At 42.9% G+C, this 27,775-nt stretch overlaps 1 protein-coding gene across 1 annotated transcript in view; it reads right to left on the bottom strand.

Moving 5' to 3' along the window:
* Positions 1–1,994: 1,994 nt before the first annotated feature.
* Positions 1,995–27,775, bottom strand: part of LOC145392469 (uncharacterized) — a 91,094-nt gene continuing 65,313 nt past the window's right edge. Inside the window, exons 2-3 of the mRNA XM_080266866.1 lie at positions 5,785–6,016; positions 1,995–3,557 (exon numbers count right to left, since the gene is read on the bottom strand). Coding sequence (XP_080122992.1) covers positions 2,207–3,557; positions 5,785–6,016 — 1,583 coding nt within the window. The 3' untranslated portion in view covers positions 1,995–2,206. The remainder of the gene's footprint in view (positions 3,558–5,784; positions 6,017–27,775) is intronic.

Here is a 27,775-nt window from a genome sequence, read left to right as displayed (position 1 = left end):
ACACCTACCCACAACCACACACACACATGGGCACACACACACACACACACACACACACACACACACACACACACATGGGCACACACACATATGTACAAATACACATATGCTCAATGCATTCCACACCCATGCACATATGCTCAATACATTCCAAGTCTTTTTCTCACCATGACACAGAATAGCTGCCACTTAAGTACTACTGAATATTTATTTAATGGTGGTCTCACTTGCAGTCCAACAGTCATATTCTTAAAACAAAGAAGGCAAAGGCATAGTCAAGCCCCAAATTCTGACAACACTAATGGAACATGAGAAAAAATTATAATCTGGCCTCTCTGCAACAATGTTGACTGAATGCTGTAAAGATGGAATACAAATTCGCTTTTCCTTATCCTCAGAAGTTTTCTGACTTGGCATTCAAATTCTGAGGGATTGCCTTCACCTTCACATAATAAGTTTTGAGAACACAGCTGTTCAGAGCTACACACTACATGCACTGTAAGATTCACTGGAATACATATCTTAATGCACTCCCCACTGTTCATGGTAAAAAAAGGATGATATTATATGATGAGATTTCATGAACGAGAAACTGCATGTGCACGAACAAGAGTCGTGATACTATATGAGTTAACAATCATAGTGATGTGACTCAGCTGTGTTTCCCTGCACCTTGGTATAATCCAAGGGTATGTGATAAAAACTATACATATGAGAAAAACAAGCACATTTCCACTAATGACAATGAGTCAGCTTTCAAATTACTGACCACTTATAAACATATATCTCCAGATCACCACCACAAAATCAACAACACACCAACTTTTCCTCATGTCCCTAAAATAATGGGGTTATGTCACTTGTTTTTCTGGTGGTGATTTGCAAGGTACAAGTGTAAGAACTCAGTGATATGGCCAGGCACACCACATGTTACAAATAACATAATGGTATTTTAATTAGTGTAATCAGCTTGAGAGCACAATGTACTCCTTTGTAGCTATTTAAAGCTTTCATGATATTCACAAAGTCAATGGTCAGTTTCTTCAGTATTTCAATATGAATATGTCATCTAGTTGTAAGCCCTTATGGTTCCTACAAGAGTGACACAATGCTAGTACATGAGAATTTTAATTCCAGTACATATCACACAAGCATTATAAGCTCTGCCATGATACCGGTAGTTATTTTTCATCACTACTGATTAATGGTTTCTTACAAGTGACATATACCACATTTTGATCTCTAATGTCCTGTTAACTATAGGGTGAGCTGTTGTGATACCATGATATTCAAAATAACAAAACTACTCCACTGAAATGTTTGGCCAACAGGCTTTACGATGGACAGAGTGAATGCTCTTGAAATACATTATGTACTGTATAATGAGTAAATTAACTATGAGTAAACTTCTCAACAATTGAATTTCTGACACAAGAATGATATATGTGACTGAAAACATGCACTAAGAATTGAAAAAGACTACAGACTACTTGGTACACAGAACTACAGTAACGTCGCAGGAGCATGGGGGCCTTCTGAATTATCTTCATCAAACTTCAGTCGCACAAGATCACAGAACAACTCGCACTTTTGTATGTTAAAGTCTACAAACCTTTTACAAAATCCTATCTACAACTCCTTTAAGAACATTCTAGGTAACTCTCACAAAAAGGCATTCAACCCTACTGTCAAAGTACTAAAAGACCTCTCTCTCGGCCCAGAGTGGCACTTCTTAACATTATATAAAAAGGGGGAAAATATGATCACAGACAGAGTCATTATATAGGAAAATAATTACATCAAAAGCAACACCTAAACATGACTACATATCACAGGTATGGAAAAACAAATACTTGATAAAAAACATGATGACAGCACACAAAGACACAACTGTGTACAAAAAATCCCAAGATGATTGAAGTAGTAATCAAACCTTATGAGAATATTAGAAGGCTTTGTGTTATCTGGTGATAACAGCTTACAGGTTTGTCCATCTAAAGGGTTAAATCATTCCCAACAATGTAAATTATCATTTTTGTTTTTAGAGTTTTGAGATCTTGCATGAAATTTGCACTGTGGGAGATCAATATGATGGGTTCATTTGTGATTTCAGTGCTTGCATGATGATGTGTCTTTGCCCACAAAGGCTTCGTAAAAATGATTAAGCCACAATGAAAAATAAAGGCAAGTTCAAACTTACTTCAGATCATACTACTGCAGTAGGCTCTTTACTTTTTCGTTTCTCTTTGCTATCCTTCCTTTCTTTTGTCTCTTTACCATTTTCTTTAACTTTTTCTTTTGCTTTGCCTTCCTTATTACTTCTCTCTTTACTTTCTTTCTCTGCTTTACTTCTGTCTTTTGAATCTTTGTTCCTCTCTTTCTTTGATTTTTTTCTTTTTGATGGTTTGGGAGATTTGCCCAGAAACAGAGCCTCATGAAAATCATCAGAGCTAAGATTGGACTCTTCCACATGAAGTACTGAACTCAGAGCCCCATCCGTTGGAGATTTGGGAAACTGAAACACCAGTCGCCCTTTTTCAGGTTCAGAAGCTGATCTCGATACTCTCAGCTCACCCAAGAGAAAGGGTGATGTTGCTCTGGTGGCCTGCAGGGAAAGGGATGAGAGATGTAGGCAGGTTCCACTAGCACGTGCTGAGACCCTTGGAGAGAGACTTGAAGAACTAGGCACCACTAAAGATGACGATCGTGACCGGCTATAAATCGGAAGAGGGGACGTGTCTAATCTGCCTTCAATACGAGATCTAGGTTCAGGAGTGCAACACAAGGGAAGAGTTAAGCTTGGTGAACGAGTCTCTCTATGCTGAACCTTTGGGGATCGAGGTTCTGGGGATCGGCAAATGGACACACCACTGATATATAGCGTTGGTGAGTTTGGTATCCCAGTCTCAGACTCATATTCATTTGAACACTGATTATCAATCTTTGATGAATGAGAGATGTGAATTCTTAGACCTTTTACATTTGATGGGGCACTGCTGCTCTGCTCTGTGGAATTGCTCTCATCTTTATCTGTTCCCTCATCCACAACCAACTGAAATGATGGCTCTGGATGAAATATGGGATCTAAATCAATACTGGCTTCACTACCAGCTCCACAATGATCTAAAGAAGTATCTATGTTACACAAAATTCCACGCACCTCCATGTCCATCAAAGGAGAGTCCATCTCTCCAATTATATCAGAGATGGCCCCAGGGTCGGTATTTTCCACATCTCCACTCTCAGACTCCATATCCATGCTCTCCTGCTTGGGCTGGGAGAGTCGGAGGCGAGCACTTTCTTCTGGGTGGTCCTGATGCACATGATCGGAGTCTATCATGCATAAAGGTTCCTCAGAGTTCTTCAGGTCACCCAAGGACTGAGACCTGCGAAGATCACGCCTTAGGTCAGCTGATGGTCCAGGTATAAGGAGGTGCCCATTTTCATGCAAGTCCCCATACTCAAAATGACCATCCTCAACTTCACTCGCCACTTTTGGGAAGCAAAGGAGATCCTTCTCAGTCTTGCTGTCCCAATCTTTCCCAACATTCAGGTTCCTGGTGGAAGTTACCACAGTGAATATCCTACTAAAAAAATAACATGACGATTTTGGTACAATGAGAAGACACATTTATCTGAACATCTACATGATGGCTACAGATGCAGCTGTACCATTTAATTCCATTTAATTAATGAAATTTATAGGACAAACAATTAAGGGTAAGTTAAAATCATCAAAACGGTAAATTTAATGCTGACATCTCTTCGCAGTGAGAAGCAAACAATTTTACTACTTTCAAGCAACTAAGGAACTGAAAACTTCATAATCAGTATGTCACTTGCAAGCAGGCAGGGACATGCTCATATGCAAATACAAACACACACATCCAAACCCTACTTAATAGCTTTTACATGAGGTGGAAAAACTATCACAAGGCTCAATAATCTTCAATACATGAGGCATAGAAGACTGATATCTTAATCACAACCTTTCTAGTCCCATACTGTAGGAGCTATACGGCTGCATGCATCACAAATAAGTTCTTTCATCCCCACCCACATCTGAAGAGAAAAAAGTACAAGGATTTCTAAGAACACCCTTCAGTTTTGCAGAAACTTGCTTATATTCTTATTGCATTCTAAAATTTTGTAACTCCAGTTCCCTGGTGAACAATTTATTAGTCTAATAATGTAAGATAGTTGCGTACTAGCAAAATGAAACTATAATAAGGACACAACTTTGAATCAAATTTCTGAAGGTAAACAATACTGAAGTTCACCATCATCTATGCACAGTTCTTTCTTAGAAGCCCCTAATGGGAAGGTTGTGAGAAAATCACCTCCAGGTTACTTTAACCTTGCATAACTCTTTCACTACATTCCTCTTCCTTCTCTTTCACCAATGTACTGCTCCACTCTCCTCTTCCATTCCATATATGATTGTTATCTTACAACATTACTATCAATCTACCTTTCAAAGACTTTCTTTGGTGTCCTACTTTTGTGCATTTGTTAATACCACCTCAACATATTTATCCATTCAGTGAGTCCACATCTCATTCCTAGTGTCCTTTCTTCCATCTCAAAATACTCATATACTACTCTGTTACTTACACCATCCATCCTGCTTATGCCTGCAGCTGTTCTGAAAAAAGTAGCCTGTTGGCTATAATGTTTCGTAACATACAACAATACAGCTTCCAAGTATTTAAAACTACCGCTATCATCTTTCAAGCCCCTTACCTCCCATTTGTATTAAATAATTCATCCAGATTATCAAGAAAAATATAATATGGATCAAAACTAAAGACCAAATGAAAGAGACATGCAGATTTGTTAGTAGATTGATTTCACTAACATATCAGTGTAACAAATATCTACATAAGTCAGATTCTAACAATCATGGTATGCATCACTTGCAATCAGGATATTCACACAGATGTAAAAAAAAAAAAAAAAAAAAAAAAAAAAAAAAGTATGATAGTACACTCATTGGAAAAACTACTCAAAATATGAGCTACTTGGTCCAATAGATTCATGTCTAGAATAGCACATATTCAACTACATAATAGATTAATACAACAAAGCAACAGTTCTCACAAATAATTAACTTGGCAGGGAATTAATGCATAAATGATGTAAATATGGGAGGGCTATGTTATGTATAAGTAGGGTAAATTGGAGGTCGCATGGCGGGAAATGGTCTACAGTACGTAGTTTGGGAGGCTAAAACAATATACTGTTCCACTATTTACATTACCTGTATCTAAATCATGCGACATTTACAACTTCTCAAACTCACATGCAGATCCCAAAAATGGTACTGCCACAAATGTTGCAACCAGACTGAACTATGATTACTGAAGATCCAGATATTTTAACTCTTTCACTGTGAGAATCCAATCTTTTTTAAATCCTTGCTAATGATAAACAATTTTATTCAGCCTGTGTGTGATATATCAAACTAAAGAGGTTTGAAACAATATCCTCTGACCTTTTTATTACTTTTTTTTAAATGCTATTTTTATTCAGCTTGAGGGAAACCCTTCATGGTGGGGAGAGTGTTTTCGAGACTCACGTAATAGTCTGCTACTTAAATAATTCTTTGACACTGGATTAACTGGTATCACAATCACACACTAAATGGGGGAAAAAAAAAATTTACATATAACATCAAAATTATCTAAGTGCTATGACTGGAGGGGGGGGGAGGGGGAGTACAAAAACACGGTTCGTGGTTTAACCCTGTAAATACTGAAATTAAAAAAAGAGCAATTACAGTACCTCTGACTGATCTCTTTGTTGGCAAGTTTCTTCAGAAAGTAGTCAACAGCAATTTCTGTGCGTGAGGGCTGGTAAGAGGTGGCTCCTTCTGAACTCCCTTCTCCACCTCCCCTAGCCCATGCTGATGCCTCCTCTGACCCTGGAGCTGCTACAATGCTACCATATGCTATATCACATGCAAAGATGTTGTTGGGCAAAGATGTTCCTGACACTCCTGGCCCATCACTGCAACCTGAGAATACACACATAACACGATATTCGGAATATCCATGATCCATGCACAGCAATTACATAGTAATTTAGTCAATTCTTCCTACCTCCAGGTGATTTTATTCAACTTAGGAAGACTCTTGCACTGAAATGGATTATGAAGGCATATCTAACCTGGCCAGTTTATAATATCTCTCCTGAAAGGAATAAAATCATCTGCACATAGTATAAATAAAATTAATAAGAACAAAAATATTAAATAGATGTGGAAGTTCCAGAACCAGAGTATGGGGATTCTCTATACATGTACTTGTTATAATTTAATAGAGTGAAGCATCTCATTTCCAAAAATTATCAGAGACAAATGGGCTGACCCACTTCTAGAGATGCTTTCATATTTAAAAAATACTTCACTGGATTGAAGCAGTTAATTGGTGACTGGGGGGTTTCAATAATAAAATGCCACTATGGGGAGTATGTTGGTCATCTACTCATTATCACTGCAATGTGATGGTGTAACAGTGTGTAGATGGACAAGGGGTCTTCCGAGACATGAAGTATTTAGAAGGTGGGATAAGGGTGTAGAAGCTGCAGTTAAGGAGAACAGAAGGCTTTTCTGGGAATGGAAAAAGGGTGGTAACAAAGAGGAATATTTGATTGCCAAGAGAAGGGCTAGAAAAGTGGTTTACAGGGCAAAGTCCAAGTCTCAGAGACTTTTACTTGATATCCTAAATACAGTAATGTGGAAAGGAAGAATCTGATATTTCATCCATCCATCCATCATCCAATCCTACATTGCCCCATGAGGAGCGTAGGAGCCCGGGGCTAGGCAGTTGGTCCTGACATTTAAGATGAGAGTGACCAGCATCAATCATCCCTGAGTGGCATTACGTGAGCAATAAACCCCAACCACCCCTTGGACATAAACCTTCACTGGCTTAATCTGATTGGAGCGCAATAATTACCCACTAAACCACCAGGAGCCAAAATTTGGTTATACGGTTACCACCCAGCATGGTAAATGGTTTCCTGGTGTACAGGAAACCATTTGGCTTGTCACTTAGTGAGTGTAGAGTCACCCACAGGCAGAAGGAAGAGGAAAGAATGGAGGAAAGAAAGACAGAAGAAGGAGTGTAAAGTCACCTGTAGGCAGAAGGACGAGGAAAGAATGATGGAGAGATAGACTAAAGAGGATGGAAGGAAAGAAGTATGGAAAAGCGGAAAGGGCAGACACCCAAGAGCAGCACTACATCGAGAGAATGGATGGTGAGCGCCCCCACCAACCACATAGATATTTAAGGTGGCAAATCAGATGAAGAGGGAAAACAGGGATATCATATGTGAGCAGTGCGTGAAGAACGATGAAGGAAAGGTAGTGGCGACAGTGGGGATATTAAAGATGCCTTGAGACAGCATTATAACCACTTGGTGAATGAAGAGTTTGACTGTGACAGGGAAGGTCTGGAGCCAGCAGTTCGAGTGACTGGCCCTTGGCCTTTAATTGACACCGCTACTGTGAGCAGAGCAATAGGCAGGATGCAGTTGGGGAGGGCAGCAGATGTGTTTGGATTGACTGTTAAAATGTTGAAAGCATCGGGAGATACAGGAGTGGGGTTAGTCACTAACTTAATAAATACGATCATATATGAGTGTGTTGTCCCAAATGACTGACTGAACAGTGTAATTGTAAATGTGTACAAGGGGAAGGTTGATGCCCTGGAAAGAGAAAATTATAGAGGCATAAAGTTTTTGGTTCAGATAATGAAGGCAATGGAGAGAATTCTAAAGTAATGATTAGAGAAAGTGTGAATATTGATGAGATGATGATTTGAGTTTATGCCAGGCAAAGAGGCCACTGATGCCATATTCAAAGTTCGACAACTTCAGGAAAAATACCCATCCATCCATCATCTAATCCTACGTTGCCCAATGATGAGTGTAGGAGCCCGGGGGCTAGGCAAGTTGGTCCTGGCATTTAAGATGAGAGTGACCAGCCTTACTCATCCCTGAGTGGCATTACGTGAGCAATAAACCCCAACCACCCCTTGGATATAAACCTTCACCGGCTCAATCCGACTGGAGCACAATAATCACCCACTGACCACCAGGCGCCAAAATTTGGTTATATGGTTACCACCCAGCGTAGTAAATGGTTTCCTGGTGTTCAGGAAACCATTTGGCTTGTCACTCAGTGTAGAGTCATCCATAGGCAGAAGCAAGAGGAAAGAATGAAGGAAAGGACACAAGAGGGAGTGCAAAGTCACCCGCAGGCAGAAGAAAGAGGAAAGAATGAAGGAAAGAAAGACAGAAGAGGATGGATGGCAAGAAGGATGGAGGAGAGGAAAGGGAAGACACCCGAGAGCAGCACTACATCAAGTGTGTGGATGGTGAGTGCCCCCACCAGGAAAGAAAAGGGATTTATACTTTTTGTTGAATTGGAGAAGGCCTTTGACAGAGTCCCTACAGAGGTGGTGAAGTGGGCAATGGGAAAGCTTGGGATTGAGGAGTGCCTGGTTAGGGCAGTTATGGTTATGTATGTGGATGCTCACACCCAGGTAAGGGCGAATGGAGATCTGAGTGACGAGGCTTCTGTGACTGTTGGTGTGCAGCAGGAGTCAGTCTTGAGCCCCTTATTGTTTATCATGGTACTTGATGCCCTCTCATGTGACTTCAGAAATGGACTCCCATGGGAGATGTACAGTATGCTAATTGCAGAAAATAAAAGGGAAGTGAAGGAAAGATTTAGGAAGTGGAGAGATGGTATGGGGCACAAGGGCTTAAGAGTAAATGCAAATAAAATGAAAGTGATGGTATCCAGGGCTGGTGGCAGTACTGTCAAAGAAGAGGGAGAGTGGTCATGTGCGATTTGCCACATGAGAGTGGGAAGTAATCACTCAATAATCTGATGCTTCATATCTTGGACATGCTCTGTATCTGAATGTTAGGTCTTGGCTCTATCATGGCAGTACCTGGATTTCTTTGTCCATATCTGAACATAAATTTCTGACATCACCAGTTGGACGGCCTATACATTTTAATAAATCAGCTGAGCGGCAAAATTTTAACAAATCAGCTGGAGCTGGATGGCCGGCTGGCCTCTCTGGCCACGATCGGGTAATAGCCTGCAACCCACCAGCTGAGCAAAAATGGCTGTCCGCCTCCTCACCAAAAGGTCAAAGTCCCCCGGCCACCCAGATCACTTGGACGCTCCCAGGCATGTGCAGCCATCCACCTCCCTACTGAATGGTCATAGTCGCCTGTCTGGCCTGATTTCTCCGACGCTCCCTGATGCCATGATGTACGGTGGACTCAGTGCGCTCAAAGCCAAGCATGGGTAGAGACATGGCAACACTGTGTTCACATGGTGGTACCACACCTCAGTTCCTGCCTTTGTCTCTCTCGGGTGTGGATGTGCTTGGCCGAGTTGTAACCATAACGCTTCCATTGCTGTGTTTGTAGTGATTCCCTACCTCCTTCAGGCCTTGATTTTCCTCTGCGGCATTCTTGCATGTGTGATAATGGCCCCACCACCACCCAAGAAATGAAAGAGGAAGCTTTTGACTCTGAAGAAGAAGCGTGAGATATTGGGCAAAGTTGACACAGGCTGGACCATTTCAAGCATTCTGTGGGAATATGATCTGGTCCGTTTAACTTTGTTTGACTGACTTAGTACGGACATGGCTACAGTGATGCCACTTGGAAGGGTGATAGGAAGGTGATGTCTCAGCCCCGCCATCGACCAGTTAACTCTGGTTTGGTTCCGCCAACAACAGGGTGCCCGCGTGTTTGTACATGGAACCAAGTTGAGGGCGGCAGCAGATAAGTTTGCACGCCTACAAAATGTGCATGACTTCAAGGTATCTGAAGGTTGACTCTTCCAGTTCAAACTTCAACATGGACCTACTGGCCGTAAGACACATAGCGAGGCTTTGGACACAACAGCAGAGGATGTAGACCCATTTCACCAGAAAGTGCAGAGCCTGATAGAGGATGAGGGCCTTGCTCTCAGTCAAGTGTACAATGTTGACAAAACTGGCCTCTTCTACCAATCCTTGACCACCAACACCCTGGTAGATGAGAGGAAGAAGACTGTGCCTGGTTGGAAATTGTCCAAACAGCGTGTCTCGGTCTTGTGCGCACCAATGCTAATGGGATTGACAGCCTCAAGCCCATTATTGTTAGATGCGCAAAACAGCCACGTTGTCTCCGTGGGTTGATGGATAGCCTAGCCAGCCTGTTGTGTGGTACCATTCTCTAAAGGCTTGGTTTTCCCGTAAGATCTTCAGAGATTGGTTCCACAGACACTTTGTCAAGGAGGTTATCCGTTATCAGAGGACCTTGGCATCCCTTGTAACCAAGTGATGGCACTCCTAATCCTCAACAATGCCCTTGCACATCCATCTGAGAAGGAATCGGTTGCTGATAACGGTCTTATCATGTGCATGTTTCTTCCACCTGATATGACTGCTCTCATTCAATCACAGGACCAAGGTGTGATAGTGGCAACAAAGAGACTGCACCACTGGAGGTGTTTGATGGTGTTTGCTAGTGGATGAGCAAGGGGTCAACAAACGTGGCAAAATCTTTGTTGTTACAACATCAAGTCCGCAGTGTACAAATGGGCCAATGTTTGAGGGAAGTTTCTGTCAACACCCTTGAAAGGGATTGGTCTCATCTCCTTCAAGGATACAAGGCCTTGCATGACTTTGAGAGATCTGATGAGGACGATTTCCACTTTCATCTACATACAACAGGCGAGGATGTGGATGTCGATAATGTGAGGGAGTGGTTGGATGACGATGGTGATGATCCTGGTCATCAGACGTTGTCTGATAAGGAGATTGCTGCTGCTGTCTCTTCTGGGCCGACAGAGGACTGCGACGAGGATGAGGACAAAGACAAGGACCCTGATTTTGAGCACCCTTCCACTCCATCACTCCCTCACCTTGGTGCGTTACCTCCCAGCATAGAGCAGGCGCTCGAATATGATGCACCCGCACTGTGACATGGAGTTGGTGCCACTGAAGCTGGCAATGGATCTGTGGGAAATCAGGGATGCTCTCATCCTCCATCAGAATCGTCGCACCTACTGTCAGTCCAAGATAGACTCGCTTTTCAAGCCTGCCACCCCTACACATGTGAGCCCATTCTCCTCACCACCACTCATCCCCAGTCTTCACTCTAGGACCTACAACCGAGCACATCAACAGTTGTTGAGTCACATCAGACATGAGCTTGTGGCTGTTTTCACAGTCTCCTGAGGTGGGTATGCCTTCCATCACCTCACTGCACGTCCCCACTCATTGCCCAGCTCCAGAGGAGGAGGAGGAGGATTACATTACATAGGATTATATAGGAAAGCAAACAGCAACAGACCTTATGGTCCTTTCAAGGCTGCTTGTTACAGAGAAAACTATGACTACAAGATCTAACTCTACATGCTGAAGGATAAGGATAGTAAAGCAAGAAGGCTCCCCCCACCACCAAACCCTCCAGGAAAAAGTGAGAAAAACCACCATGCAGCAAGGAAAAACTGACATGGAAATTTCATAGGAAAAACTGGAAAGGAAAAATCACATTCTATAATACTTTGTCAATAAGCTACCCGATTGAGTAACCTCAAAGAGAAAGTAATCAAATAAAATAATAGTTACGGCATGACATTATAAACCGGTACATTGAGTTTATGGGAAGTCTGTGGACATAACGTGGAAACTACACACTGCACAGTGTGGCTGTTTAGGGGTGGTGCGGCGCCTGGCGCTTTTGAGGCAGGCAGCAGTCAATCAGGCCCTAGCTCCATTTGCTCCACTGAGACAGGGAACTCTCCCATGTGGGACAAGTACACAAGTTTCATCCTGATGCAGTGACCCCTGGTACATTAAAAAAATACCGATGGTGGTCACTTGACTAACAGGGACCATCAGTGATCCACAGCCCATCACAGGTTGAAAGTGATAGTGACCATTAACTCAGGGTTATCTGTGCAGATCCTAATCTGGCCTTATATTGCTTTCTCTGCACTGGGGAGATTGAAAAATATATACGATGAGTGTCTTAGATAAAAGGGGGCTGCACAGTGCACAGTGTGGATGTGCAATGCACAGAGTGGATGTTTAGGGGTGGTGCAGCAGCCTTGCCTGGCGCTTTTTAGGTAGGCAGCAGTCAATCAGGCCCTAGCTCCGTTCACTCCACTGAGACAAGGAACTCTCCCATGTGGGACAAGTACACAAGTTTCATCCTGAAGCAATGACCCCTGGTACTTTAAAAAAATCCCGATGGTGGTCACTTGACTAACAGGGACCCTCAGTGATCCACAGCCCATCACAGGTCTTGAGTAAGAGTAGTGACCATTAACTCAGGGCTATCTGTGCAGATCCTAATCTGTGCTTAATGCACGTTACCTCATTTGCACTGAGTAAACTGAAAAATGTATAATGACGTGATGTGATGCTATGTTAAGTTTACGGGGTGTCCTGTAGACACGAGGGGACTGCACAGTGTGGATGTTTAGGGGTGGTGCGGCAGCCCTGCCTGGCGCTTTTAAGGTAGGCAGCAGTCAATCAGGCCCTAGTTCCGTTCACTCCACTGAGACAAGGAACTCTCCCATGTGGGACAAGTACACAAGTTTCATCCTGAAGCAGTGACCCCTGGTACATTAAAAAAAATCCCGATGGTGGTCACTTGACTAACAGAGACCCTCTGTGATCCACAACCCATCATAGGTCGAAAGTAAGAGTAGTGACCGTTAACTCAGGGCTATCTGTGCAGGTCCTAATCTGTGCTTATATTACTTTATTTGCACTGAATAAATTGAAAAATGCATAATGACGCAACGCGACACTATGTACAGGTACGTTGTTTACAGGGTGTCTTGTAGACAAAAGGAGAATGAACTTACACACAGCTAAAAAACCAAGTTATTCGGACAGAAAAAGAGTCAGCTGAGGATTCTCGTGCAAATACTTGTCTATTTTGTTTTTGAATGTCTCAATTGAGATACTGTTCATGGTATCTGAGGGTAATTTGTTCCAGATATTTACAACTCTGTTAAAGAAGAAGTATTTTGCTTCATGAGATTGGAAACGCTTTCCCATAATTTTGCAGCCATTACTTCTGGTTTGACTTGACCGGTCTATGTCAAAATATTTATTCATGTCTAAGCTGTCATATCCCTTCATGATTTTGAAAACTTCAATTAGGTCCCCTCTTAACCTGCGCTTCGTTAGGCTAAATAATTTAAGTTCTTCAAAGTGTTCCTCATATGGTTTGTTTTTAAGTCGTGGTATCATTTTTGTGATTCTTCACTGAATTTTCTCTAATATTTCAATGTCCTTTCTGTAGTACGTGGGCCAGAACTGCACACAATACTCAAGATGGGGGCGCACTAGTGAGTTACATAAGGAAAATATGACTTTTCCGATTTAAACTCGAAAGTTCTTCCAATAAAACCCACCATCTTGTTTGCAATTTTTACCACTTTGGTGCACTGCTTACTTGGTTTTAGGTCATTTGATATTATCACACCAAGATCCTTTTCATTGTCTGTACCTGATAACTGGATATTGTTCATTTTGTAGTTAGCGTGGACGTTGTTACTTCCAATATAAAGTACTTTACATTTTTCTGTGTTGAATTTCATTTGTCATTTTTCTGCCCAGCTTGTTAAAGTATTAAGGTCATTTTGTAACTCCTGCCACTGTAGCTTTGAAGTTACGTTACTGGTTATTTTAGTATCATTTGCAAATTTGGATATTTTACAATTTAGACCCTCATCAATATCATTTATATAGATAATAAAAAGTATCGGTCCAAGTACTGAGCCTTGGGGAACGCCGCTGATCACATTACACCATTTGGATTCCTTTCCGTTTATCACAGCCCGCTGTTTTCAGTCTGAAAGCCAGTCTTGTAACCATTTCTGCGTATTTCCTTTTATTCCATGTGCTTCTATTTTGCTCATGAGACGCTTGTGAGGGACAGTGTCAAATGCTTTCTGAAAGTCGAGGTAAATTATATCTACTGCTCTTGAGTCATCGTATGATTTGTATACATCATGGAAGAAGTCCAGTAAGTTAGTTAAGCATGAACAACGATGTCTGAATCCATGCTGCGTGTCTTTAATTATATTATTTTCTTCTAGATAATTTACTATTTTATCTCTCATGATTTTTTCCATCAACTTGCACACTATTGATGTTAAGCTGATTCGTCTGTAATTTCCTGGGTGCAAATCATTTCCTTTTTTGAAAATAGGTGTTACATTTGCTAGTTTCCACTCGCATGGAACTTTCCCAGTACAGTACTTAATGATTTATTGAATAAGACAGAGAGTGGCAGCAGTAACTCATTTTTTGCTTCTCTGAGAATTCTCGGTGATATTTTATCAGGGCCAGGGGTTTTGTTGATGTTCGTACTATTTATGGCTGACAGGATATCGTTAATATGGATAGCATAGTTACTAAGGACTGTGTTGTTTGCTTGGTTTGTGGGTAGCAGTAGGTTTCTGGTGGTGTTTTAAACCGTAAAAACAGACGCAAAGTAATCGGTAGAGAGGTGGCCTGCAGTCCTAACGGACCCAAGTTCAAATCCCGGCTGGGGCAGGGAACAGTTTAAGGATTTGAATTTAATTAAATCAGGCCTTACTGATCTACCAGAAGACCCGCCGACATGTCGTAAAAATACCCCCGCTGATACCAATACACCAGTCCTGTATGAGACAGCCCTAGCATGTATTCAATATGGATGGTGGGTGTTAGTGCCGAAGTGGTGACATGTAGAGGTGCATGGTATGTAGGAGGACTGCTGGGCCTTGATAGCAGGCTGTGAAGCCTATGTCCAGAGTCGGGACACACACAAACACACACACACACACACACACACACACACACACACACACACACACACACACACAAAAATGACCTCATTTTCTGTGTGTTTGCCATTGTTTGTTTCTAGAGGACCTATTGATGTAGTCATAACCTTTTTCTTTCTAATGTAACTGTAAAATTCTTTAGGATTTGATTTGCGAGTATTAGCAATGTGGATCTCCAGTGCTCTTTTGCTTTGTTTAATGTCTTTTCGATATGCGGTGTAGATTTTCATACTGTAATTTATCATCATTATTTTGTGGTGGAGGAGGAGGAAGAGGAGGAGGAGGAGGAGGTGGTGGTGGTGGTGGTGGTTTGACATTTGTTAAGTGATTTTGTTAGCCACTAGATCATATGGGATTACTGTACACCAGCTGGAGGGTAGCAGGTTATGACGGCTGTCCACCGTTCACTGGGTGGTAAGTACTGCACAATACACTACCTTATTAAAATTCTGTTTGCAACCTTCGTATTCTTCATACATCTATTTGTGGATTTTTATTGCTTATGCATTGTTTTCTTTGTGTCCAGCACTGTACTGGATATTCCCATTTGTGCTTTGATGTCTAAATAACTGAAAGACCAAAGACCACTGCCACAATTAGGAGGGGTACTGTACATGTAGGCTAGGTAAAGGTAGGATACAGGTAGGTAGGGTATTGCTCTGTATCCGGAGTTTGTCCTTATCTGGACATACCAATGGCTCTATTATGTCGGATAATAGAAGGATTACTGTAATTCCACCTTGTTCAGTGTTTGTAATAAGTGGGTGCATAAGAAATGTAGTGGTATTAGAGGTAGACTGCTAGATAATGCTGATTCCATGTGTGCGGTGCGTCGGGGAGAGCATTTGGAGATTATCAGGTGTGAAAAGACTGATCTTGCTGGTGAGTCTCTTGAATGTGTGGAAGAGTTTTGTTATTTGGGAGACATGTTATGTGCTGAAGGTGGGGCTGGAGCTAGCTCTGTGGCTAGAGTGAAGAGTGGTTCGAAGGAGTTCAGGGAGCAGTTGCTTCTCCTGATACTGAGAGGGCTCTCCCTCTGTGCCAAGGGATGTTTGTATGCAACATGCGTTTGGAGTGTAATGCTGTATGGCAGTGAGACCTGGGCAGGAATGGAAGAGGATATTCACAGGCTCACATGTACAGAAATGAAAATGATTAGGTGGATGCACAGTGCATCCCTGAGTGTGCGGCCTTGGGGGGGGGGGGATAGGTTTACAATGGAGGAGTTGAGAGGTAGGATGGGTATGAAGTGAACTGGTGTTGTCATGAGGTGTGGTAGATTGAGATGGTTTGGGCATGTGGAGAGGATGGGGGATGATAAATGGGTGCAGCAAGTGAGAAGTGTTAACGTTAGGAGTAGGGTTTTGAGATGTAGACCGAAAAAGACCTGGGATGAAGTCGCTGAGCGTAACCTCAGGGATAATGGACTGAATATAGGGAAGTTGCCTGAGATCAAGCAGCATGGACAGCTGCCATCAGGTGATCAAGGCCAACACATGGAAGCATGCTGGAGCCTTTAACCCCTTAAACGCGGCCGTGTACAGTCGTTCCCCCCCGAGTGGCGGGGTTGTATCGCAGTCTGAGTACCTGTAGGAAAATATTCGCCAAAAATCAGAGATTAACCCTAGAACATTATACTTGGTATGGCAGATAGTACTTACATTCAGCTTTCTCCAGAGACAGGTGTTGAGCCTTCGTGGACTACCCAAGGACTTGTGGAGACTTGCAAAGTTGGGTAACCAAATCTTCACTTTCACACCTCCAGCAACCCGGTTTCCCCTCTACCACAGCCTCATTCTGTCACAGTAAACTTTATACTACAACGTAAAGGTAGTTAGGATTCCGTATTTGTACAATAAGCACTGAAAATAAGGCTAAAATCAACGGAGCGTACGGCCGACATGCACTGTGGCGGCGGTCTTCCCGTCACTCCACAAACATTTCCATTTTCACAGCTAAAAACATGTATACTACATTATTTTCAATCATATTACTTCCCAAAAGATCACCACGGCGCGCTTTTTATTCTGCCTTACGCCCGCCACTTTATTCTCGTTCCTGTCGGCTGCTTGCACTGACTGGGAAGAGCTAGAACTCGCCATAATGTCACTTTGAAAGCCTGCAGTAAACTGACGCTAAACAGGGGCAAACCGTGAGAAAAAAAGCTAGTGTTACAACTGGGGAAACAACCGTTTCCTAGTAGCATAAACTGCCTGTGAGAGGAGAGCGCAGATTTACAGTTCTGAGTGCTCAGAACGCTGCCATGTATCACAGCCAGGCTGGCTGGACCGTGGGGGGGGGGGGGGGGGGGGGAACGCGATACTTGGCAACAACTGAGGTCAGTAGTACAAAGGTAAAGTATGCTAGTTGTAGCTAGAGGGTGGTGGTACTGATAGACAATACCAGCTGGAGCCTGCTTGCCCGCGGTTATTCAAAATTTACTAGGATCGCAAACGCGACGATCCGCCATTATGTCCTTTTCGCCAAGCGTCGCAAACGCGACGATCCGCGTTTAAGGGGTTAAAAACAAAACGAACAAACCTCTTAGCTCTTACACAACTTAGCAGAGATTTTCTGAACTGGCAGGGTTACATGCAGCATTTATTAACCCCTTCACTGATATGGGGTCTCATAAACTAACTAAAATAAACTAAGAGTACCAAAAACAGACATTTCATACTTGATGGAGTTAAGTGCACTGGACTTTGGTAACCTAGACTTGGGCCTCTTCACATGGAAGGGAATGATATGGAACTAGATGTTCATCAGTTAGTCTGACTACTACCTGATAATTCCATTCAACTTTGGAAACTTGTGGTAACTGATGAGATTAAAACAATTCCTACAACCTGCTTCAGTCCAATGATATCTTTTATTTTATCCTGGCTACCATCAGGCAAATTTGACTGGGAGAGAGGTCTCTGATTTGGAAGGGTTAAATGAACTGGACTATGAAAACCTAGTCCTGGGCGGGCCCTTGCACCTTAAAGGGGGCAATACAGGATTGGCAACTGCCATTCTGCTGGTATATTCATAATAATAACTTATTCACCCCTTCAAACATTTGCTCCTTCCTGCAACACCTCAAGCCTCCACCCCTCAACTGAATAGTTTGTATCAAGGCCTAAAGAAAGTATCAGTATAGTGAGTTGTCATATTAGGTCACCTCTACTAATTTTCTTAAAGCAAGTTCACAGAAAATTATACAAGATTTGCATTTTTCACTGTTACCTATGATGTTGATTTACCAGTTTCCTCCACTATTATAGACATGCTCTGCAAAATCAGTGACATCAAAGTACACATCTCTTACAATAAAGATGCATACTTAAATATCACTACTTTTTACACAGAGTTGCTTGTCTATAATGATGGAGGAAACTTCTAAATCAGCTTCATAGGCAACAGTGAAAAAAGTAAATATTGTATAATTAACTGTGAACTACAGTGGAACCTCCTAAATCGCGTGCCTCTAAACAGCAGATTCATAATACGCGGGAACATCATGCAACAGTTTGCAATATCAGGTACTCACAGAAATATGCATGATTCATGACTGCAGCCTTGAAAGTGAAGGGTTTCCAATGTCTCATGTAATATGCACCACCATTACCTAAAGTCTGAATGTCTATCCAGCCAATAATTACTGAACCACTCATATTCAAGAACAGCACTTACTTTATGCCAATCACAGCACTTCCCTCCCACACCAAGTATGAAGGGCATGCAAGCGTGAGCCCCAGCACCCACCCAGCTCAGTGCATTGTCTCTCTGCTGACAGCATGTGGTTCCTGTGTGGTGTATGAGAGGATCCCCCCCCCACCCCCCGTGCTTCCTCTGCCTACCCACTGTTACCATGGCCGATCATAACCCTCCTAAGCCTACAGCTTCTTTGAGAAAGGGGAAGAAGAAACCAATGTTAAGTTAACCCAAAAGTTGATACAATATGGAGGATTGAAGGTGGTGAGAAGAAAGCAAAAGTTGCCCACCATTACAGACCCAAAGAGGACGATCTCTCCAACTGGCTGCATTGTTTACCAACCACCGCTCCGACTGGATGCGTCAGTGTATCTTGCATTCCAAATCATCATTTATAGCTTTCAGAGGTATGTTTATAAAAATGCCCAGTAGCTGTGGTACTTTACAAATAATATGTAACCTCTGAAAGACTCATTTCTACAGAAAATATGGAAAGGATGCTATGGTGTGAATGTGAGGTCCCTGTTGCAGCAATCCACCCAAAAGTTTCCCATTTTCTATTCAATAATTTTCATATTAAAACACAAGACAAGGAAAATACATAGAGTGCCCTCGCACAGTGAATGAGTTTATGGACGGCAGATGAGCTCGTTCACTGTGAATTCACTGTGAACAACACAACTTATGGGAAAAATAGCATATGGGGGGCACTGCTCCAACAAAGTCCACTTTTTAAGCCACAGAGATGTAATAAAGGGCACATTTCAAACACATACAGTACAGATATATAAATATAAAATGCATGGTTATTTACCTCAAATGCAGCAGATGCCAGTCCTGACTGGCTTGAATACAGGTGGTACCAACACAGGGAGAAACACTTACGGTGTCTCCGCCACATCACCTTCCACTCCTTCCTTCCCGTTACCAGTGTTGCCCTCATCACCTGATTGAACCACTTCCCCACATGTCTGCCTCATTCACCTCTCCCAAAAAACCTTCAAAGTCCGAAGATGACACCACTGACATCACATCATCATCATCTTCCCCAGGAAGTGTAGCAGATAATGTAGAGGCAACTGGCTCCTGTTGTTCTCGAGTTCGGTAGTAGCATGTGATGAGTGTTTGTTTTCTTTCATTGCCTTCCATATTGTGCCTTTCAATGTAATACTGAAAAGTGGTTTCCACTCCACTGAGCACTTCCTGTGTCCTAAAGTAGCTGGTTTCATTTGCCTTGACCTCTTCTCTCAGAACTTCTACTGCAACTAAAATTTTACTGATCTTCGTCATAGGCAAATCTTCGTCCTCCATTAGATTCTGCCCAACAGGTTGTTCAGATCTGGCCTCTTGTGCAGCATCTACTGGGGGAGGGGGGGGGGGTCATTCAATGTGGGAGATGGCAGTTATGGCCCACTCTTTCCCCCGATTTTGTTCACTCGAGGTTCAACTCATCCATTATGGTTTTATGACCTGATTATCCCCCGCTCGTTCACTAGGCAATTCATTTACTGTATTCTGAATTCGTTCACTGTGCGAGGGTACTGTATATATATATATATATATATATAGAAGAAGGGAAAGACGAGAGGAAGTAGTTGCAAGGAGAGTGGAAAGGTTACAAGAGGATGAGAAAAAGGCAGAGTATAACAGAGAAGTGGAGGAACGATTGGGCAAATATGAATTGGTGCAGATGGGAGACGTGGAAGGTGTGTGTAAGATATTTACAGAAGAAATATGTGCAGCATGTGATGTGGTGTGTGGAAGGAAGAGAAGACGGAGGGGGGTGCAAGGAACAGCGTGGTGGACTGAAGAGGTAAGACAGGCTGTGGCACAGAAGAAGAAAGCATACAATGAATGGATGAGAAATAGGGGTGTGGAAGAAGTTGAGAGGCGGAAGAGAGAGTTATATGTGGAAAGAAAGAGAGAGGTGAAAAGATTAGTAAGAGAGAGTAAGAAGAGAGTGGATGAGGAATTTGGAAGGAATTTGAGTGTAAAGTGGAGGGACTGTAAGAAAATGTTCTGGAGAGAAGTGAAAAGAGTAAGACAGGGTGGAAGTGAAGTAAGCAGGGAAGTGAAAGATAAAAATGGTAGATTACTAGTGGAGAAGGGAGAAAAAGTGAACAGATGGAGACAACACTTTAAGGAATTGTTGAACGTACAGGATGGAAGTAATGCGAGTATAAGTGGCTGGGGAATGGCTGGGAGAAGGAGGGAGGTGAGAGGACAGGAAGAAATCAGTAGGATAGAAGTTGTGGAAGCAATGAAGAAAGTTAAAACGGGGAAAGCCCCAGGAATTGATGGAGTGTGTGGTGAAATGCTGAAGCATGGGGGAGAGATAGTAGTAGAATGGATGTGGAAGATGTGCAGATTGGCCTGGGAGGAAGGTAGAGTCCCAGAGGATTGGAAGTCAGGTGTAATTATTCCCTTGTACAAAGGAAAAGGGGAAAAAGAAGTGTGTGGTAATCATAGGGGTATTTGTCTTCTTAGTATAATAGGAAAAGTGTATGGTAGGATACTTATAGACAGAGTTAGAGAAAGAACAGAGAAATTAGTTGGAGAAGAACAGGGAGGCTTTAGGAAGGGAAGAGGTTGTGTAGATCAGATATTCATTCTTAGATCTTTAGTGGAAAAGTTTCTAGAGAAGGGAAAGAAGTTGTATGCGGCTTTCATGGATTTGGAGAAAGCATATGACAGGGTGGATAGACAAGGATTGTGGAAAGTGTTAAGAATATATGGAGTAGATGGGAAGTTGTTGAATGCTGTGAAGAGTATGTACGATGGTGCGAAGGCTGCAGTGCGTGTGGATGGTGAACTAAGTGAATTTTTCTCTTTGAAAGTTGGTTTGAAACAGGGATGTGTCATGTCTCCATGGTTGTTCAATCTGTACATGGATGGGGTAATAAAAGAGGTACAAGGTAGGGTAGTGGATGTTGGAGTGGCCCTGGTGAGAGAGGATAGTGTTTGGAAACTCCCTGTACTGTTGTTTGCAGATGATACTGTGTTGTTGAGTGAAGACGAAGGGGAGCTGCAACGCTTGGTGGATGAGTTTGGGAGAGTGTGTAACAAACGGAATCTAAAGGTGAATGTAGGGAAGAGTAGAGTGATGGTCTTTGAGAGAGGTGAGGTTAGTGAATGTACAGCGAGGTTGGATGGTGAGGAATTGGAAAATGTGAGTACGTTTAAGTACTTGGGTAGTGATGAGTAAGGATGGAGGTTTGGAGGGTGAAGTGCTTGAAAGGGTACAGCAGGGAAGAAAGGTTGCTGGTTCTTTGAAAGCAGTGATAAGAAACAGGGAAGTGAGCATGCAAGTGAAAAAGTTACTACATGACAGTATTGTGATACCAACTCTAACATACGGAAGTGAAGCTTGGACATTGTTGGAAGGACACAAGTCAAGAGTGAGAGCAGTGGAAATGAGTTATTTAAGAGGAGCCTGTGGAGTCACGTGGAGAGACAGGCTGACAAATGAAGATATAAAGGAGCGTTGTGGTGTGGATGTGGATGTGATATGAAGCGTTATGAGAAACACACTGAGGTGGTTTGGCCATGTGGAGAGGATGGAGGGTGAAAGACTGACGAAGAGAGTGTATGTGAGTGAGGTGGAGGGGGGAAGAGGGAGGGGGAGGCCGAGGATGAGATGGAGGGATGGGGTGGAGAGGTATATGAGAGAGGGGGGTGTGAGTTGGGAGCAGGGCAGTGAAATGGCGGGGGACAGGGCGACTTGGAGGCGATTTGTTTGTGGCCACCCCAAACGGGACTGAGGCGTCTGGCACTAGATATATATATATTATATATTAGATATATATATATATATATATATATATATATATATATATATACATGCATATATGCATTATATATATATATATATATATATATATATACAGTATATATATACAGTAGAACCTCTCTCATTCGGACTATATGGGGGGAAGGGTTGTCCGAATTAGCAGATTGTCCGGACCATCAGGGTAATCTCCAGTTCATACCAAAAACTATCGACATATGGTATGTTTGTTAATTATTAACATATGTGGCATATGTCAACCCTACGTAACTGCAAAAGATGAAAGGATACTAAAATAACAAAACTAATCATGTACAATAGTTTTGTATTGCATAATTTACAGGTAGGGCCATGACAAGAAACTAGCCTACATTTTAAATTGTAGTAAGTGACTAAGGCCCGTGTAGGCAAAAAAAAAAAAAAATTAATTAACTGTAATATTTGGAATAAAAATAAAACTTATGTAAGCAAAAAATACATTGTCATCTTTGGCATATTGATAATACCCATATGGGCAAGAAGCTAATGTTTGATGTACAAGTAAAGCACATTTAAGTACAAAAAATAACCTACAGTAATCACTAAACACTGCAGAATATTCTGACCCATTTTTGTGTAAGCAAACTCCTCCTTTTAACACCTTTGTTCATTGCAGAAGCTACACTTGCATTAAGGGGCATGATAAGGAGGATTAACTTTTGAAATACAGCGTAAAAATATAAATGGTTGGTGAACTAGTTGATGGAACGAATGCTAGCGTGTGTTTAAACAGGCGCCCATGTTACGACCTAACGTGATCCGAGACTAAACGAATGACGATCGTTTTCCGCAGCGATACTGAAAATGACTTTAGAATTACTTTCAACATATTTTTGGAGCTTATTATTTATAAATTTTGTCTGCATTAACAGAAATCTGGATTAAAGGGGTCCGGACCAAAGAGGTTCTACTGTATATATATATATATATATATATATACAGTATATGTATTATATATACAGTAGGTTCACACAGTGCCCGTCATCACAGTGCGCGATTCGCATTGTGCGCGTGTGACCAAAAATCATAACCAAAAACCCTTGAATGCGTGAGTTTACCGCACAGAAGCCGAGGCAGAGGCAAGGAGTGGCTCAAAAGTGCCATTTTCTATTAGTGCGCGACTACCCCTCACACAGCGCGTCACGTGTCACCATGTTGATGCGCAGAAATTCCCGGGAATTCTACTGTTGAGGATGAACAGGATGCAATGTCAGAAGTGTCAGCATTGGACTTTGAAGGGTTTATGGCCGAAGTGAGTGACTTGGATGCTCCTGGGGAAGGTGCTCAAGAGGAGTCTGTGGTGGGAAGTGTTGGTGCGGTGGGGAGTGCAGCGCTGTTAGTGTTGCCGGACCTCGGAACCCACGTTATTTAAGGTCATCAGGCCGTTGTCTACTGTTGTTAAGGTGACTACCCATATTTTTGTTATTGTAGCTATAGCTTTAGTACAATGTCTGAAAAATATTACCTTTATTAAGTCTCTACTGTAAGGGCCAAAAAATGTCCAGGTATGAGGGGGTACCGCCCATATGTAATTATTCCCATCAGATTATGTATTCCCAGTATGCGAATTCCCAGTGCGTGAGGTCGTGGACCACCCAATCTCTCGCGCACTGTGCGAGCCTACTGTGTGTATATATATATATATATATACACAGTCAAGTTGCCTAAGGCGCGGCTAATTGGTTCTGGACGAAGATGGACCCACAGAAAACAGTGCCATACAGATAACTAAACCTATGGGAAAAATGGAATTTGGTTCTGCACGTTCGCCCAAAGTCCCCTTTCTCACCCCACTTTTCCCCATTTTTCCCCATTTTACACATGCACACAATCAAACAATCAGTCAATGCCTGTCTTACACATAACAATAGGCACAAAAAACGGGAGGGTGATCAGCCTTGTGTCTACTTGGGCAATACCACGCACGGCAGACTGAGCTAAAAAAAAGCTCAGCCAAGTAGACACAGATCAGCTGACCGACCACAACATTAAAGATGGCGGAGGCTGCCTGGTCAAGCACTGACTGATGAAGTTTATTTGATAAAGTCTGTATGCTCAAGTGTCAACAAAACTCACATTTAACGCATTAATAATCATTCTTATTTACGTGATGATGACGGGAGGCATTATACTTCGTCTTTGCTCAGAGATAGGTGCTTCATCACTAACCCATTAACAATGGTTTTACAAACAAACCAATAAACTAGTCACAATACCTAAAGAATCTTTAATGTTTCATTACTTAACACAATGAATTTGGTGAAGTTTACCCTCCTCATATGAGAGAAAAAAGTCCGCAGATGGAGCACTTGTAGCATGGAGCTGAAGTGGTCGCCATCTTCTTCGTTTACAAACAGGGGAACACGCTGTCAAGGGAATTTGCCCGCGCATTTCAAACCTTGCTGCACTCACGCCATAGGTATTTTATGTGCGTGGTTCATTTTGGGGGAGTCTGGCACCTTGCCGTGTCACAGAAAATCGTGCCATAGAAGTCTGCACCGTAGGCGACTAGACTGTATATATGTATGTATGTACAGTCGACCCTCTGTCTTCGTGGGGGTTAGGGGGCTGAGACCCCCGCGAAGATCGAAAATCCGTGTAAAATTGGTGCCCCCCTAAAAACACCCCTAGCCCCCCATTTCCTTCTTTAATGAAAGAATACCCCTGTGTACATGTCAATAAACACTTTATTTATAATTAAAGTATGAAAAAAATAGTTTAATTGCGTAGGTGGATGGCTGCTCACACCGCTCGTCACAGCTACACTCTCACCCTCCACCACAGTTACCATGGTAACCACTGCAGTCGTCACACCACTGCAGAAAACAAACAAAACATGTTTCGTAAATACTTCCTCCACCACTTCCTGTGTACAGTGTTGTTCTTGTGCTGTACTTTATACAAAAATATACAATACTGTGCTTAATTGCTAACAAACGTGCAGGTGGTATGCAGCGTGTGGCACGCGATTTGAATGTGTTTCCATTTTTCTCTGGACTTCAAAAAAGGTGATTTGGTTTCCCTGGTGACAAACCGCGAACAATCGAAACCGCGAGGACAGAGGGTCGACTGTATATACAGTGCTCGTCAGAAGTATTCAGCGTTGTCCGCCAGGCGCGCAATACTTATGGCCCAAAAAGAATCACCCATTCTGGGGGGTAAGAATTGAGCCACAAGTTTGAGCTCCGAGCATGACGTCACGGTAGCCTGGGGCCTTCCGACGCGCTGGTTGGTTCCCGCCTCAGTCGCCCACGGGTTGCCTGAGAGAGAGGAACTCCGCCGAGTGTCCCTCTCAAATTGCGCCATTTTTTACCGAGTGTCCCGCAGTGTTCTGGCCTTCACAACTTTGTTATGGCACCTACCCGTGAACTATCGAGTGAAATCATATCCCAGATCATTGCTCTAAAGGAGGCAGGCCACCAGACAAAGGAAATTAGTGAATTGGTTGGTGTGGCACGATCGACAGTGCGTCGTTGGTGTGCGCGGTTTCGGGAGGAAAACAGTGGTGCAGTTCCCACAAAGAAACCGCGGTCTGGTAGGCCTAGGAAAACTTCCCCAAGGTCTGTTAATGTTTTAAAACGTGCAGTGGAGTTTAATCCTCGTGTGAGTGCAAGGAAAATTAAGGAGAGCAACCCGGAAGTGTTTGGTGAGGTGTCAGTGAGAACAGTGTCTCGTAGGGTGCATGAGCTTGGTTACACAAGTCACAGGCCTGTGAAAAAGCCTCTTCTCACCAAGAGCCAGAGAATTCGTAGGCTTTCCTTTGCTAATAAATATCTAACCTGGGGTGAGGAGCAATGGTTGTCAGTGTTGTGGTCTGATGAGGCAACGTTTAGTGTTACCTGTAACAGAGGAGCACGTGTGTATCGACGCAAAGGTAGTGACCCACTTGACCCACGGTATGTAGAAAGCACAGTTAAACATCCTGATTCACTCATGGTATGGGGTTGTTTCTCAGGGAAGGGTTTGCGGAAGCTTGTTGTACTTCCCAAGAACATCAGAGTGAATCAGGATGTTTACCTGGAGCTTCTGTGTGATCATTTACCAGACTCCTTCGAGCTAACAGGTGCACGAGTGTTTCAGCAGGACGGTGCACCTGCTCACAAGGCCAAATCGGTCACCAATTGGCTTCGTGACTGCGAGGTATCATTCATGACAGACTGGCCAGGAAATAGCCCAGACCTCAACCCCATTGAAAACCTCTGGTACCTCGTAAAGAAGAGTCTCCAAGGGAAAGACGTGAGCTCTCTGCCTAAGTTGGAAGCCGCCATTCGTGACTCCTGGGAAAAAATACCCCTCCAGCACCTCAGGAGCCTCGCCCTTTCACTTCCAAGACGTCTCAGGTCCGTGAAGAAACGTAAAGGCTACCCTACAAAGCACTAAAGGTAAATAAAATGCATTATTTATATGTTTTTTCAATGATGAAAGGTTTGTTTCTCAGGAGGGACGCAGGGCGCTCTATACTTCTGACGAGCACTGTATAGTGTGGTAGGTGGTGGCAACCATCATCCACTCACCCCCTTATTTTTTTTTTTTTTTGTGAGGAAGAAGGAACCAAAGGCAATGAGCCCGCAATACTGTTCCCTCCAAGAGAAAAACAAAATACATGAGAGAGCCAAATTCAAGATCCATTCATTTCGAGATGCCTGGACACACTGAGTTTGAAAGACTGGAGATCATAGGAAGCAGGAAATACAGACAGAGGGAGACAGTTCCAGAGCTGACCTGTTGCATAAATGAAGGACTGGGAGTAACGGTTGACTCTTGCATTAGAGAGTTGGACAGAAAAGGGGTGAGAGTTTGCCGCTAGACGGGTGCTACGCGCCCGTCGTAGAAGTGGAGGAATGCATGCAGACAGTTCAGAGGAACAGTGACCACTGAAGTAGCGATAGAAAAGAGATAAAGATGCAACACTACGGCGAAGAGACAGAGGTTGAAGGGAGTCAGTAAGAGGGGGAGAGCTAATGAGATGAAAAGCCTTTGACTCCACCCTATTGAGAAGAGCTGAATGTGGGGAGCCTCCCCATACAAGAGAATTGTACTCCACACAGGGGCAGATAAAACCCCTGTATAGAGTCAACAATTGTGCAGGGGTAATGAAGGAATGGAGTCGGCTTAGCACACCCAATTGCTTGGAGTCAGATTTTACAAGAGATGTAATATGATCTTTCCAAGACAAGTCCCGAGCAAATGAAACCCCAAACATGTTCAATGATGATGCAGGCTTAACCCTATTCGGTGCAACCCTTGGCGATTTCCCACACTTACGACCCTAGTATCGAGAAAAGAATCTTGAGTAATATTATTGGTTTGACGAAGTGAAAGGAACGCATTCGAACACGTCGGCGCCGTTGCAAGGCAAGCGCCGCCAAACATATCGTACC

Source organism: Coenobita brevimanus, chromosome 22, assembly GCF_032717465.1.
Source record: "Coenobita brevimanus isolate Jiangsu-jjx chromosome 22, ASM3271746v2, whole genome shotgun sequence".
Lineage (NCBI taxonomy): Eukaryota > Metazoa > Arthropoda > Malacostraca > Decapoda > Coenobitidae > Coenobita > Coenobita brevimanus.
Note: the sequence above shows the minus strand (reverse complement) of the source record. Positions and strands in the feature narration are given on the sequence as shown.